This window comes from Trematomus bernacchii, unplaced genomic scaffold, assembly GCF_902827165.1.
Source record: "Trematomus bernacchii unplaced genomic scaffold, fTreBer1.1, whole genome shotgun sequence".
NCBI lineage: Eukaryota > Metazoa > Chordata > Actinopteri > Perciformes > Nototheniidae > Trematomus > Trematomus bernacchii.
This window is the reverse complement of record NW_022987588.1, coordinates 5,942,153-5,959,764: the sequence shown is the minus strand read 5'-3', so window position 1 is coordinate 5,959,764 and position 17,612 is coordinate 5,942,153. Positions and strand designations below refer to the sequence as shown.

General features: G+C 38.7%; 1 protein-coding gene across 1 annotated transcript in view; it reads left to right on the top strand.

The window, feature by feature from the left end:
- Positions 1-16,810: 16,810 nt before the first annotated feature.
- The window catches only part of LOC117481242 (probable phospholipid-transporting ATPase IH), a 36,278-nt gene continuing 35,476 nt past the window's right edge, over positions 16,811-17,612 (top strand). Inside the window, exon 1 of the mRNA XM_034128868.1 lies at positions 16,811-17,100. Coding sequence (XP_033984759.1) covers positions 17,062-17,100 — 39 coding nt within the window. The 5' untranslated portion in view covers positions 16,811-17,061. The remainder of the gene's footprint in view (positions 17,101-17,612) is intronic.

The window sequence follows — 17,612 nt, the reverse complement described above, 5'->3', positions numbered from 1 at the left end:
AGTAAAAGAAAAAGTGAAGTTCAAGTGATCAGACTTCTTATAGTCAATTTTTTTGCTTGTTTTGTGTCACATTAAATAGAGAGTGGTTCAAATAGAAACAATAAAGACATTGTCAAATAAAATCAGGAATAAAACACTGTGAACATTGAGTTCGCAGGTAGTCACCCTCTTTTAGAAATGGGTCCTCAAACACAAAAAGTGCTCAGCAGAACATTTTCTATAAAAACCTGTGAAGTGTTTTTATTTAGTGTCACATCAAGTACAGCATTAGGGGACCTTCGGCTTTATTCACTTAACTTTTGAATGAAATAGTAGGCCAAGTGGTACTTGTTTACTGCTACAGTAGTGGTAATAATGAGGCGGTTACATACTGTACAGAAGCTGTAATATAATTGAGTCCTCCCATCATCACGTATTGTCTTCTGCTGAGCCTTTTAGCAGCTCCTGAGCGTAAAAACAAAACATATAGCATCTCTTTTAACTCTGATCCGTTAGCTAGTTAGCTCTTCTGTCATGGCTGAGTTTGTACGCGGCTCAGGCTGCTGTCTGGTCCGACTCCACCGCTCTGTGACCCCTGACAGGCCGCTCTGATAAACTCATATCACACATGACGGGGAAACCCAAGACCTGGCCTAATTAGCAGGCAGGACGAAAAGATGGAGGGAGGGAGAAAAGAAAGAGAGAAGATTGAAAATCAAAACGAGAAGACTTTATTAGCTGGTGACCCCTGCTTATTTATTCATGGGATTACTGAAGAGGACTTTGGAACAGAGTGCTCTGCCAGGTGCCCAACAAGCATGATGTCTATGAAGCACAACAGTATTTTATTTCTCTTCTCATTCATTTGTCTCCGCTGAACCTTGAACAACATGTCTGTAAGTACTCAGATATTTTTGTGTCAAATATTTCTGGAAATTTGAAATAATGACAATGCTAATCGCGTTAGCTTGTCAAGAGATAGCATTCATGCTAATCGTTACTAGAAATATGATGTTTGAGTGTTTTTTATGTACATTAATAATGATTCAGTGTTGGTTAATGAGACAACAAGGGTCAGACTCATTACACTTTGTAAATGTGTGTTTTTTCTGGAAATCAGTTTAACAAAAACTTCAGATAAACATCCTAAAGGTACTGTGTGTTTCCTGTATGTTTTTTGGAGAAACTGCTAGCTAACTGCCAAGGTAAAATCACGTCTCAGTTCGAATAAGAATATGCAGTTTTTCTCTAAACATCACAAACTCCCCTCTCTTTTCATCCTCCGCCCCATGTACAAACACATGCATGCACTTGACACCTTCCTCACTACCTGTCCAGGTATTCCTGTAATCCAGGCCAAGCCTTGTCAGGTGGAGGAAAGTCTATCCCAGGGTGGGGAGGAGGGGGAGGGGGGAGTCGCAGTAAGTCTAGCCGGTGGTGCGGTGCAGGAGGAGGGAGGGGGAGCACCACGAACAGGGGGGCAGGTAAAGAGGATCGTGTTCAGGCTCCTGGGGACAGGAGGCTTGGCGTGGCACCGCACTGCCCACCCAACATCAACACTCTCAGGTTCCCTGGCTCAGATGGGCCAGATAATCACCCTCTCTCCACAGGGACCATCTGGAGGCAGGGAGGGAGGAGAGGGCCATATTTAATTTCAATAAAACATAAATTCACTCAACTGCCGCCTGGAGAAAAAAAAAATCTTCTTTTTTTTTTAACCCTCCTCCTCCTCCCTCTACCTGACAGATGACTCACACAAAACATCCACATGTAACGCCCGGTCACACACACGTGTTCACAGCAGAGCTGCCTCTCGTCTCCTGAGTGTCTCCGGTGTGATTGACGCTGCTATCCCTGTAGAGATCAGAGGACAGCCACTGTGATTATCATCTCACCGTGGTAACTGAGACACCCTTAATCCCATAATAATCCTTCACAGTCAGTCAGCACAGTAGTGTTCTGACCTCCTGTGAGGAAAACAACATGCACACAATTACAGGTGCATACACACACATACAAGAGCTTTTTAACCACATTTTTAATGAAAACTAAAGCGAGAGTTTGGTATTATTTGTCAAATCTCCAGTACTACTATATTTCCCTATAACTGCAGACATTAAGCATCACCACCAATTATTTTTGTCTCATTTGATCTCTTTCATAAAAACACCTCCTATGGTCAAAGTTCATCCCAGTCCTGAAACAGACACCTGCCTGCTGCTGTTTTATTTCCAATGATAACATCTTCTGTATTAGCTGTAAGGTCTGAAAACACGTAAGAGATATACTGTTGACCCGTGAAAACAGACGCCAAAACATGATGTCTCGCAGGTAAAATAAATAATATATGTTATGAAACCTTTTTTTGACTTGGATTTGGAGAGAAAATGTTGAAGACAATTCATTTATCAGACATTTGTCTTTTGACAAAACACAGAAATAAGTAAATAGGACATCTTAAAAGAGCATAACCCTTATTCGGTCTAAAAGCTTCTAAGATACTGAAGTTGTTGACGTGATGTTGAGAGCTTTGGGTGTTAATGTGTGTCACCAACACTATACGCCTGTAACTTCATCAGCTTAATTGATGCAATCAGCTGGCACTTGTGATTTATTAGCTGCTGATTTATAAAACAATGGATCCAGGAAGAAGTCAATGAGCCTGAGCTACACAACCTCCTTGTAATATTAAAAATAGGACAAGATGCAAAGGAAATCATGATGGGTTTCATCACTGTTTTTATTTAGTGTCACATCAAGTACAGCATTAGATGATCTCCAGCTTTATTCACTTAACTTTTGAATAGGCTAAGTAGACAATAGGCTATACAATTAATAATAATGAAACTGTTTCATACTGTACAGACCGTAGCTTCAATATTATTTATTCGTAGTAGTAAAAACCAAAGACAGGATCTATATTTTCTACTTTAATTATTATCCGTTAGCCACTGCACACACTATACACCTGTAACTTCATCAGCTAAATTGATGCAATCAGCTGGCACTACATCTTAGCTAAATATGAAAACGAGAGATAAAGAAGGACAAAAGAGGACAAGACGCAAAGCTGAAGCACATCATTCTCACAGATAGAAGAACAGTGTTTCTCGTCTGAAGTCATGATGGGTTTCATGTCCGTAACAACAAAGGAACAGGTGGGTCAAACCATGTTTTCTCTCTTCTTTAATTACATGTTTTGACCTGTTTATGTATCCTTCTGCATTCACAGTACACATGCATGCTCTGTGAGGTGATGTAGCTTTTCTGAGGAAGTGGGGTGATGGCTGTCCGCTCTCATGAAGGCCTGGCTGCAGTGAGAGGTGCTCAGCGGGGGGGGGCTGGGAGTCAATGAATGTCACTGTTTAACAAGCTGTTTCTGCACTGTTCTGTAGACAAGAAAAACTGCAGAGAGCGGGCAGGACAAAGAAAGACCCTGCAAGTGTGTGTGTGAGTGGATATGGTAATAACACTATGGTTAGCACGTTTAAGGGGTGCACACGCTGTGGGGGGGCTAAATGGGTCATTATTTCACCTCTTAGGAAGAAATTAGTTGCCCTGCTTTAAATTTCTCTCATTCTTTCGGTGGCAAATTGAACCACAGTGGCACTCAACATATACCTGCGATTACTCATGACAATTATGATTACCTTACAATACTTGTGAATTGAATATCCCTGCTGTTCTTTTATTCCATCTCACACATTTTAAGCTGGCTTCATCTTCATAAAGTTTCATAGTATAGGACAAGTTCATGGTAAACACAGAGGAAACTATATAGGCTGGATTAGAGCGCTATGTTATTTCACATCTCAAGCACATGCAGAAGCATACTGTAATAAAGCAGATTAATGCCAAAATGATATGCGTTTAAAAGACAGTATGGCGAGCACTCACTTCTTTTCCTTCCTGAATTTCCCTATTTTTTTACTTCGATATAAATAAAAGTCCTCTTACACAAATATTGTATGATTCTGCTCCAATTTGCATAATCATAATTTCTGGAATCAGTGAAAGCGGTGTAGAACCGCCACTGGCTGTTCCATAATCAATTAGTCATTGTAATTGTTCAATACAACATTTATTAAACTATTTATAAAAAGCCAAAATCAGTTCCATTTTACAACAACTTGGATTTCCTGGACTTTTAAGCTTGGTCTTAATTCAATTCTTGGCACAAGTTAGCACATGGTTAAACAAATAAATACATGTAACATACCACATAACATTTTTACTGAATCATCTAATAATATTTGCCCTTTAAAACTTAATGTAATATGACCTTTTTGTAATTGAAGTAACTGAGTAAAACTTTTGAGTAACTTTAAAATAGCCTAACCTGAATGAATGAAAGCGTCCGACCTCCTGTATGTAAAGTCAATAACCCCTCCTGATCAAATGTTAAGAGGTTTGCCAAACTGAATTCCCTGAAACCTGTTGCTGTTGATTGAATATACTTTTTGCATTTGAATGAATTTGATCACAGTTGCAAAAGCAGTCCCCAGCGTGCTGTAATGGGCAGAGCACTTTGCAGGAGTCTGCAATAAAAAGTGTCAGAATGTGACATCTGTTAAACCAGAATAGAACAACTCGTTTTTTTCAGCATGACAAAAAACACAGAAATATATGAAATGATCAAATCTACTGTCCACTTGGGATATGATCTATTTTCTTTACATTAACAGATAGTATGTGATGCTCAATGTCTCTCTCTCTCTCTCTCTCTCTCCTCTCTCTCTCTCCTCTCTCTCTCTCTCTCTCTCTCTCTCCTCTCTCTCTCTCTCTCTCTCCTCTCTCTCTCTCTCTCTCTCTCGCTCACCTCTTCTTTCTCAAGCTCAGTAAACACACAAATATACAGAGACTACACTTTGAGGGAAATAGTGCACAACCTCACTAACACCACAGGATATCACATTTTTACGAGCGGTCTCAGTGGTGTAACTACAGTACACATCCATCTCTTCGGCATTAGCGTGATAGATGTATTTTTCACGCTGCCATTAGGGCTGAAGCAGTGTGCTATGCGAGGCTCGTGTATGCTAATGTGCTCTCTCACACCTGCAGTTTCCAATTACCCCTGAGGAATGGAGCCAGGACTCGGTTTGTAGCCACCAGTAATAATATGAGTAATGGCAAAATTGCACAAGTCCTTTGTGGAAAATTGAAAAAAAAATAAGAAGCAATCATTCAAGAAGGGTTTGTAGAGGGCATGGAACAAGAGGCAAGAAAATGGGAAGGAGAGGAAGAGGAAGTACGAGAAATACAGCAATGCAGGGGTTTAGATGTATCCTTGAAATGTTTGTCACCACACTCCAATGTCCATATTTGAACAACATCTACAGCTCAGAGGATATCAACTTTATGATTAGCTGCCTCCCTCAGATCAGACTTCAGCCCAGAGATAATACACGATGGGATCTGAGAAAATTGCCCAGAACAAATACATCCATCTTGCTTTTCTGAAACATCTCAGCTCCTCTGCGCTCGGGCTCCTAACTGATTTGTTTCCCTTTTTGCTCACTCAGCTACAGGCGAACCGAGCCAACTATGTTTTCCCTTTCTTCTACTCTCTGCGTGTAGACAGAGCCAACTATTCTGATTACATATTTGTTATGACCACGTGAGAGAGAGGCAAGGAGAGACAGATGATACTTGATAGGCCTGCATGTCTCTGAGTATTGAGCTGCTGATTGTGTGTGTGTGTGTGTGTGTGTGTGTGTGTGTGTGTGTGTGTGTGTGTGTGTGTGTGTGTGTGTGTGTCAGTATCAGACAGGGGGGTATTAGGGGTCCTGGTGGCTGCTGGCCTCGATAACAGGGGGCGGAAAATCAATCACCCTCTTTGACAGCCATGTGAGTAGTCCCGCCCCTCTGTTTCCCACCTCCTCCCTCCTGTTTCTGTTTCTTGTCAACCCCTGTCTGTCACTTAGAGAGGATGATCTACAACATAAGCACACTTATAAGCCCATACACACACACCTGGTGAAAGCCCTGGCAGGATTAGTGAGTTGTATGAGTTGGTGAGGAACACATGTTCAGGTCACCGTCTCTCTGACTGCACCTTGTTATTGCTCCAAACACTGTTGTTCTTAGTAAACTCCCCTCTTTGCTTTGCTCTTCCTCTCCAGCCACAATTCCCCTCTCTTTCTTTCTCTTTCTGCACATGTGTGTGTGTGTGAGTGTGTAGAGGCTGAATGTGTTTAAGGGGTGAGGAGGGGGGCATCAAATCCGTAGAGAGGACTTGGCAGTTGCTCTTCTCCCTCTCGCTTCATTGCTTCGGTCCTCCCTAAAATCCTATTTCACGGTGCCAAGCCTCCGCTCCCTGGGATCTCCACAGCTCCCATCTCCAGACGCAGGTTTAAGCCCCTCTCTTGGCACCCGGACTGGGCATGGAGAGAGGGAGCCATGTGACGCACACAGGCCCCGCCAGAGACAAAAACACACCTATTATCTTAGCTCTGGCGTCCTGCAGAGTTTGCAGTGCTTACTCACACAATCGGAGGCTCACAAGCGGTGTTAGCTGCACCTCCGACATGAGAGGAGAGGTCACACATGAACCTGTAAAGCTGCTTCACTCACATGCACATCAACTAAATCAGTCAAGCAATCATTAAACACACTCAGAAACTCATTCAGTGGAGTAACAACAAATCTGTTGAAGCTTCACAAATTAATAAACAGTAGACTGAACCCGTTAGGTCTAATTGTCACCTTCTGTTAATTTGTTCTCCCATGAGTAAACTCCTTTAATGGTACTCCAATTACAACTAATCAAAACAATTAATTAATTAGCTTCCAAATTACCTGAGTCTTCACCAACACAGCCACCATGCAGTATGGTGTATGAGCGTGTGGTATTTATGAGGACACTCATGTGATTTTGTGTAATGGCCACTAGATGGCACCAAATACCTGAGTTTACTTCTTTGAACTGCCTTCAGGTAAGGTCTTACTCTGACCAAATAATACATGATGACCAGCTGATCTGTGATAAGCCATAATTCATTATTCAAAACTCAACTATTTAGGTTTCTCCACTTTAAATTCTGATATTCTGCACATATTTTATTTTTCAGATTCAATTGTCTTATTTTTACTTACTATTTAATATGTATACTTCTTGTAAACATTTCTTCCCATTTTAAATGTTAATTTGTATTTATTTTTTAAATGTATTTGTTCTTGAAATTATAATAATAAGTAAAATAATCATAATAACAACAACAATAATATTGGTATTAATGACAATGATGATAATAATAATTATAACTACATTAATAATAATAATAATAATAATAATAATAATAATAATAATAATAATAATAATAATAATAATAATAATAATAATAATAATAATAATGATGGTATAATAATAATAATAATAATAGTATCATAATACTTATTATTATTAATCAAAATTAATTACATTTGAATAATAATACAATTACTAATCACAAACACATTCATTTGGTCAGGATTCATTCATTCATATTTTGTTTAATGAATATTACATAAATTAATATAATTTGGTTAAATACAAATATTCCTACCCCTTTTTGAAACCAGAAACTAAGTTATGGTCTGTTTGCACTTATTTAACATTAACAACAATTAATCACATTTCCAATGCATTAACAGACCTCTATTATGTTTATAAGCCAGGCACCACAAACAGATTTACATTTCTAAAATCCACTGTATTAAACTGTATGTAGCTTTTTTTTTACACTTATTTTTGAGATTTGAAAAACAAACATAGATCCTAAACCTGCAGTTATATCTGTTTATCCAAACTAACTGCAGTTGTTCCTCACATACCTCATCCCACGCCATATTCTTTATTTTCCGCAGCGCGTGAGTTGATACAGGGATACATTCAAATCTACAGCATAATAGAACCCAGTGTTTGTGCTGACAATCCTACAGAGTCAGCTGCTCCGCTGCAACCAGAGCAATGATTACATTACATGTCATTTGTTAGACGCTTTTATCCAAAGCGACTTACATACATTCAGTACTGTGGACAATCCCCACAGGAGCAATTTGGGGTGAAGTGTCTTGTCCAGGGACACAACGACATGCTGACTGCATGCAGTAGGACTCGAACTTGCTATCTGATTCGAAGTCCAGCACACTACCCACTGAGCCACAGCCTCCCTATGATTAAACATGAACAACATGATACCAAAAACCTGTTCTGCACTGGAAAACATCCACGCAAAGCATTTAGGTTTCTGCCAGGAAACAATATGTCAGCATACAGTATACTGCAGAGTGCCCGATTAATCTTTAAAAAAACAGCATTAACTATTTTTTTACTGTAGTTTTATTATTACAATATTACAAGAAATAATGATCTTCACGTATCCAGTATTTTAAGGTATCTTACTGTGTGTTTAATAAGATTGAAATACTTTGAAACACTTTTTTTGGAGTTTAAAGATACTATTTGCACTGCTTACATATTGTATATTAATATGTGTATTGTAGATGATATATTTGTCCCCTGGTAAAAGTGGTTTGTTGGGGCCCCTATTATCCCCAAATTAAACCGCCTTATGTTTCCCCGAATAAACAGTGTACTCATTAGACTGTACAAATAATTGTTATTATATGCCCCAACTCCCAGAATACAACTTCGTAATGTGGGATTAATTCGTGTAGTTTATTTCAGAGAATAAACAGTTCAAAATAATAAATACACATGGTTTAAAAAATGGCAGAATCAGCAAAAGACTATTTTTCTTCTGTAGTTCCACCGCCCAAGGCAGTGCAAAAGGCTTCCCAAAATATACCAAAACAAAAACAAAACAGGAAATGAAGTCTAAAAGGATTCCTTAAATATATCAAAACAAACAAGGCGTGCGGTTTAAAGAGGACACACAGTATGTATTTTTGTTGTTGCACTTTTATAGTCATTACACAGTACAGGTACTATGTAATGAAATGGTTTCTCTGCATTTGACCCATCCTAGTGTTAGGAGCAGTGGGCTGCCATTATGAACGGCGCCCGGGGAGCAGTGTAGGGAACGGTGCCTTGCTCAGGGACACCTCGGTAGCACTTGGTCTAGCACGTGACCTTCCAGTTGCCAAGCCAAGCCCCTATGGACTTCGCCACCACCCCCCATGTAGAAGCAGTAGTAAATATATATGGATGGATATTGCAAACAAGCAGGACATTAAAGCAGCAGCAAGAAGTGAGTTCAGTGCTGAATGTGCATTCATCATCCAGTGTTTTAATGGCTTACTGACAGATCTCTAAGAGCAGCTTTCTGATTTAGATTTGAATAATATTACACTCTCTAAAATCTCACAAAGACAGACCAGACTGACTGTCTAAAGGCAGTTTATCGCAAAGAGAATAGAGCAACTTCTTTTTGTTTTAGCAAGACAACTTGCACAATTGCCCTAACTTATCTTTGTGTCACACAGTTTGAGGTCTTTTATTCAACAAAATATGCACAATATGAGAACTAGCCTTTATAAACTTAGACAGTAAAGGTTTCAAACTAGACTCTGCCCTTCCAAGAAAAAGCCACAAGATTAGTCAGGATGCATCGTTAGTAATACATATCCTATGTTTTATCCTATGTGTTACCTGCTGTTGTTTTATGCCTTTTATTCTACATGTTATAGTTGTACTTTGAATTGTGTCCTGTGTACTACTGTAAAGCACTTTGTACATTCGTGTTGAGAAGGGTGTTATATAAATAAAGTTTTACTTACTTACTTACTTACTTAATACTTTACTCTTAATCAAATTAGCTAAATAAACTGACATACAGTGATTTTAAGGACTTTCCTGGGAATATCCATATATAAAAAAATGTGTGTCACGATATAACGATTTTGAAGATAATTAGCCCTCAATGATATACTTTAGTACAGTCATGAAAACCGATTCTCTCTATCCTTCTCTACAATGAGGCAACTGTTTCCAATAACTTTTTATGAGTTGTTTTGACTTACATTTTTTCGAGATTGTAAAACTCACTAAAGAGGTTTGCCTACACTTGTATTTTAAGAGTTATTATTTGCCAAAAATGAGACAAAACACCCATTTTATAGACTAGGACTAATAGAGAGTAGTTTATATTATTTAAAAACATTTCTAAAGATATTATGATCATATTTTTTATTGTGAATGCTTTTAGCCATGATAATGGTGTAGTGAAAAACGGATTTTGTGACAACCTTAGTAAAAGTTTAAGCTTTACTGCACCACAAATTAGCAGTTAAACCTGGCATGAAGAATATTATACAAAATAACAGTCACCCAAAGATATTGAAGTGACTGTTCTTTTGTATATATTGATTGCTGTGCTTGTGTCTTAATGTGTGCATATGTATAAATGTGTCTGTTGATTATGTAGGATATACATATTTTTATATATATTTTTTTATATATATTTGTATTTTGGTATTCGGGATTGTGGGAAACGGTATTTCGATCTCTCTGTCTGTACACACAAACTGAAAGATTGACAATAAAGTTGACTTTGACCTAAAGATTATAGTAGGATGTAAACATGCCTCATTTTGCCATATTCCAGTGTCTGTGGCCATGAGCGTACCCACATGTTTTTAAAGAATATTAGCACCCAAATCTATTTGTAAAGTATTTTGACATCACTTGATTAGCACCACTACATTCATTATGATGTGTTATTAACATGCAAAACAGTTTTTCCAGATATGCAGATGGCAGATTATTCCCACGCAGGACGTATGGCACCATGAGGAGAGTAACCCACTGCCCCATATGCAGCTCCGCCTCGCCCACACCCAGGACACAGAGCGGCACGAACAATGACCCTGTTCATCCACTCAGATGGAACAGAAATATTCAGTCAGCTGTGTGATTATCACAGCAGTGTAAACATCAACTTCTGATGAAAACTGAGAAGCAATTTAGATGCAGTTCATCTGTTTAAATCAACAACAGCTTCTCTTGGATGAACATTTTATGAGATACAATCATGTATGCTGATCAGTAAACTATCAGATATTTTTCTAATTTAGAGTCAGACAGTAAGAAATAATAATAATAATAATAATACAAATAATAAAGCTTTATTTATATAGCACTTTTCATACAACACATTCAGCTCAAAGTGCTTTACAAAATGACACATCACAAGTTAAAAACAAACAACAACATATTCCCCTCAGATTATTTGTTAAGAACTTTAAAAGGTACATGCAGCAAAATATAACATTTTATCAGGTTAATAGACACAAGGAGGTAAAATGTATGATAATACAAATCTAATAAAATAAAATAAATAATGGTTTCTCTCTGACAGGTAAGACACAAGACAACTGAGTCGATGCAACAATATAAAATATAATATAAAACCCCATAAAACAAAGTGAGAAAGAAAGTTACTGATGCCTAATTTCCAGGATGAAGGAGCCATTGCTGTGAGCTCATCATACAGTCTCTCTATCAATCACCACAAGACTTTGGATTACAAAAGATAAGATAAACCTTTATTAAAAGAGGCCCTATTATGCTTTTTGGAGTTTCCCTTCATGTTGTGTGTTATATGTTTTTGTGCATGTAAATGTTCTGCAAAGGCTCAAATCACAAATGCCTCCATTGGACTCCTTTATTTACTTACCATAAAGGACATCACTATGTAACACTTGAGCCTCTATTGGCTAGCGATCCAACACATTGTACGTGATAGGCTAAGGGGCGGGACAACTCTAATCACAACAGAGCCGGCCAACTAACCAATCATGGGCTCTGGTTTCAGACAGAGGGTGAGAAGAGGTGCTGCAGCACAGGCAATATGAGGAAAATAAAGACCTTTTTGAACATTAAAGCATGGAGACATGTCACAGTAGAGGCACTAAAAACTAATATGAACCTGAAAATTAGCTTTATAGGCCCAGCTAGCGGGGAACGTTCTCACAACTTTGGCTAATGTTACCTACAGGTTCTAATAATGTTTTAAAGAAACGTTTTAATCTGATGTTCAAAGAACCTTTTGAGGATGTTTATTATTTCAGATAATGTTCCAATAAGGTTTAAGGTTAACTAAGACATAACGTTTTAACTGCAACATTCAGAAAATGTTTTCAGGATTTTATTGAGGGCTGAGATGACAGAACGTTTTTTATAAAACATTCTGAGGATGTTTTTTGGACGTTGTTGGGGTAACATATTATAGATGTTCTTTTATGAAACATTCCCTCAATGTTACATGATAACAAAAGAAGAACATTTTCAAAGCAACATTCGGATAATGTTTTCAGGAGGTTATTCTTTTTTTATAAAACGTTCCTGTGATGCGAAATATTAACACGGTCATGGTCAACTTAAGATTTATTTGTAGAGCGCTTTAAAAAACAAACTTGTTGCATTTTTTTTTAAAAGGATGTTTTAAAAAATCTGAATATTTTCCTTTTGAAAAAGACAAACAAGTATGTAATTCATGATAAGCTGTAAGCAGATATTGCATGTTTGCGGTGGCATGTCTGAGTTCCCAGCTAGACATTTTTTGTTCTAAAAACAGTCTGAGAATATTACCATTCATTTTTCTAGGAATGTTTTCAGCGGGAAGTTTTATTTTGGTTCCCAGAACGTTCTTCTGAAAAGTAGGATAACGTTCTCTAAAAACATTCTTAAAATGTTTGGTGATAACCTTCTTAAGATGTCTTTGATAACATTGTTAGAACATTATGCCCTACTACTCTTAAAACGTTTTCAGCTGCAAGTGTTTTTGTTGTTAATGCACATGTCTCTATATTGTCATATTGATAGAATAACACTTTTTCATGACAAAAGACACTTTTAGTCGCCAATAATCACACTTTTTTTCTGACTATAAAAGTTGTGTCTCGTATGTAGGTTCCAACTGTTAGATAAGCTATCTGGCTGTGTGTGGTTTGTGAGGGCTGCATAGAAACAGTGTCCGCTGTTTATGCATAGTGGATCAAAAACGTCATTGCACCCTTTAGATTTGAGACCGACAGACATATAGAAGAACGGACCGACTGTCACTGCCCGTCCCTGAAACCCCTGTTAGTGTTTGTATGTGTTTGATTATATTGTGTGTCTCTCTCCCCCCCCTGCCTGCTGGTCTGCTCTAAACGGCTGGGAGCAATCTCCAATCAACCACACCCGCAACCTGCCCATCAGCCACTCTAATAAAGCCCTGCAGGATTGTTGCCGTGAACGGATTGTGGCTGTGAACGGTTTGTTGCGTGCCGCTGTAGCTTTTTGCCAGCAGATTTTTTGACAACTTTGCCTGCTTTTGCCTCCCACTGATTTTTGTGTCTCTCCCAGGAGGAATCCAAGGCCTTCCACACTCCCATGACCAGCCAGGCCTCTCCACCCTGGAACAACTGTTTCCCACTGCCGCCATAATCAACCTCCACTCCCAGCTCCCCTTTTCTAATAAACAAATGTTACGCTCACCAGCTGATTCCGATTCATCCTTTTACATGGGTTAATAGTCAAATTTCAATAGTTAAGTAAAACTATCAAAATCATCCTCAGTGGTCAGTCCAGTTACCCAGGAATTTTGAGTTGAAGAATTACAGGAATATCATGTCCTAATGTTCAAATAATGTTAAAATATTTTAGTAAATTGTTACCACAGAACATTTGCATAATGTTTTAAAAGTAAAGCACGTTATCCTTCTCTAAAATAATAACATTCTGGCAACATAAAAAAATCTAACTTGCAGCTGAAAACGTTTTAAGAATAGTAGGGCATAATGTTCTAACAATGTTATCAAAAACATGTAAAAAGGTTATTATCAAGCATTTTAAGAATGTTTTTAGAGAACGTTATCATACCTTTCAGAAGAACATTCTGGGATCAACAAAAACACTTGCAGCTGAAAACGTTTTAAGAATAGTAGGGCATAATGTTCGAACAATGTTATCAAAAACATTTGAAGAAGGTTATCACCAAACATTTTAAGAATGTTTTTAGAGAACGTTATCCTACCTTTCAGAAGAACATTCTGGGAACCAAACTAAAACTTCCCGCTGAAAACATTCCTAGAACTATGAATGGTAACATTCTCAGAATGTTTTTAGAACCAAACATTTCTAGCTGGGAGGGACCCTTTAATCCTCGTAGGGAAATTCAGCAACAGTAATAGGAGTTACACAGGATAGGACAGGTAAGAGTTCACAGAATAACAAAAGTTATATATATAAGATATAAATAAAAAAACTGTATTATAATATAAACACAGCGCATCTGGAGATAAACACATACAGTATGAATGAAAATAATTAGGAATATGAATAAATATATGTCTCTGTCTCTGAATATAATGAGTTATTTATAAGCCAGGGATTTGAGATGATTTTATTCCAATAAGTCAGCATTGTCTGCCTTATTATAGCACATTATGTTATTCTCATATCTGCTGTGTTGGCACTGCATGAGCTATTTAAAACTTTTGCCCACCATTGTGCTTTCTGTAGGTGTGACCAATAAGTGGGAAGGGAATAAGAGGCCCTCCTATCTCCACAACATGACAATGACATAAAACACAACATGCATGTAATTGTGACAGCACATAAACAAAGAGCGTGGTGTAATGTGTCCACTAAGGCGGACTCATCATTAGACTCTAAGTGCCCCATCTTCAGGGAGGTAAACAGCAGCGTAGAGCCTTAGTAGGTCACAGCTTAAAGTGCTGTATGCATTATTAATAAAGTCTGTGCTAATTGAAAGTCATAACGCCTTAAATGAATTTTCTGGGGCCGACATCACAACCTGTCCACCTGCAGACTGACGATCCCCTGAGATGGAGACAAATTTAGATTTTCTGTTTTTTTTTCTGTTGGGTTTTGTAAGGTTTCACATAATAAAAGGTATTCTGATTCTGATTCTGATTGAACAATGGCAGGATTACAGTTGCTGTTACATAACAAAGACTGTAAGCTTTGACTTGATCTTTGCTTATTTTGTTAACTCATCTGTTCTGTCTGAAGACTTGTTGTTTTCGGTCCTTTAACATGATAATTTAGATATTTCCTCGAAAAATATTGTTCGTTAAGAAAGCCATAATATAAAGTGATACCAAAGAGCATCCGAACACAGTGTGTTTACTGCAAGCTATTACTTTGAGTTGATGTCGTCGTGTAAGTTTGTGTGTGTGTGTGTGTGTGTGTGGTGTGTGTGTGTGTGTGTGTGTGTGTGTGTGTGTGTGTGTGTGTGTGTGTGTGTGTGTGTGTGTGTGTGTGTGTGTGTGTGTGTGTGTGTGTGTGTGTGTGTGTGGTCAGAGTATGTTATGGAAACATGCTGCTGGCATTTAGAGCATGTGAAATGTCTCTGCCTAAATATACTCAGAGGTTAAATATACTGTCATGTTGATTGGCCGATGTATATCATATTTATAGAAGTGTGACAGCGCAATCATTTCAAAGAGTTAGACCTGAAAGACATTGGGCACATTTGAACATTTCAGTTCTGTACTTTAGTACAATACTGAGGTGCTTGTACTTTACTTGAGTATCATTTTATTCCACCTGATCTCCACTTCATTTGAGCGGTAAACAGTGTACTTTCTACCCCTCCACTGTATTTATCTGACAACTAAAGATACAGCATTAGATTGAGATTCAGTATATAGAATATGTTGCATTGTTATGCAGTAAATCAAACCACCAGCAGTACATAAAACATGCAGAATCACCTCAACCTTTGCCAGATAGAGTATTAAATTGCTGCTTTCATGTTGATGCATCAGTATTAAAAATCAAATAATTGTTGTAGTACTTTTGCCTGTATTGTGGGGACTTTACCTTTACTTATTAAATATATTTGGCAGATATTATATCTGTACTTTTACTTATATGTCACTGCAATTTGAATGCAGGTATTCACCTTGTGATAGAATCGTTTGGTTTACTTTACTGAGGCCAGTGGTGTAAAGTAACTTAGTACATTTACTCAACTACTGCAAGTACAATTTTGAGGGACTTGTACTTTACTTGAGTATTTAAATGTACTTTTACTTGATGTCGTCGTGTAAGTGTGTATTTGTGTGTGTGTGTGTTTGTGCGTGTGCGTGCGTGCGTGCGTGTGTGTGTGTGTGTGTGTGTGTGGTGTGTGTGTGTGTGTGTGTGTGTGTGTGTGTGTGTGTGTGTGTGTGTGTGTGTGGAGATGTTTTCCATCTGCAGGATGAACATAATACACTCATACCCATTCATTTCCTATGGCGGTCAATTCTGACCGAAAACATCATGGGGGTTTCACTGTTGAATAAATCACTAAAAAATCAATGCAAGTGGTGATCATCAATTGTATATGTTCAGAGGCCTAGTGTGGAGGATAATATAAGGTCTTGAGGCAATTGGATGAAAAACACAATATTTATGATAAAAAAACAAAGTCACTCGGTCACTTTTGACCCGAAACGCAAGAGAAGGGTTAAGTACAAGATTTGAGTACTGCTCCCACCCACTGAATGAATTATCTCAATATTAGCTTACAGTATTTAAAATAAGAATATAAATAAACAACATTAAAGTCATATTATGACTTCTGTAGTTTTTCTCAGATCTTTTGACATGACTTTAGATGTTTAGATTGAAGCTTGTGTGTGTGATCATACAGTGCAGTATTCAGATGTACTCCAATCGAGGTGAGGGACAACCCCAGTGCGCATGCGCAGCGTAGTCATCTGACGGGTGAGTGTTGCCGCTACACCGACAGGGCCACCGCTGTAACACAGGACACACACAGCCTCCATGAGGGACCGTCTCCTGCCAGAATAACACAGTTAAACAACCGAGGAGTAACCGGGAGCACCGCCCAGACGTTTGGAGGTCGGTGAAATTCCCCCGGAGATGTAGCCAGCAGCGCGGCTGTGGGTCGGTGTGTTCGCTCGGTCTCTGCATGGCTCTTCCCAGGGATGCCATGAAAATCAGAAGAGCCGACTGAGAGCCCGCTGCTCCTCGCTATCTCAGACACAGTGGCGGCGGCAGAGGTGGAGAGCGATGGATCCTGGTGGAAAGATCCAAATTAGGTAGCGTTTACGAAGAGAACCGAGGAGAGGAGAGCGTCTCCGTTTTGCAGTTTAGTCGCCGCCGGAGCCGTCTTAAGGATGGATTTCACCCAGCTCCGGAACATCATCAGCAGATACGTAAGGGCCCCGTCTGTCAACACTGTCACAACTGTAGCTGTGTGTCTGCAGGTGCATGGATGTAGTGCATGATACATATTACATTTGTTTCGGTGCATTAACTTGCACCACACACAGGGCAGGGAGTGCACGCACAGGGTGATGGACACTCATCTGCAATGATACACATTTCACTGTGAAGCTTTGGCAGGCCATTGACTGTGAGCTTTACAATGTTTTTGTGGAGCTGAATGGGGAATGTGCCAGTGGCTACAGATGCAGGGATGGCCGGTGAATGTGCAGAATAGAAATTAACTTGGCTGGCCCAGTTAAATTGCTTTGGTGAGAGCTACAATATGCAATGCACACTATCAACAATCACATGGCTTCCCCTGGTTCTGCAGAGGAAATAAATCCCACTCAGGACTCACAGAGCTCAGCGGCCTGGCTGGGACTCAGCAGCACTCAGTTTTACTCTTGCTTTTACTCTTCTGCAGCCTGATAGAGAGATAAGTTGCTAGGTTAAACTAGAA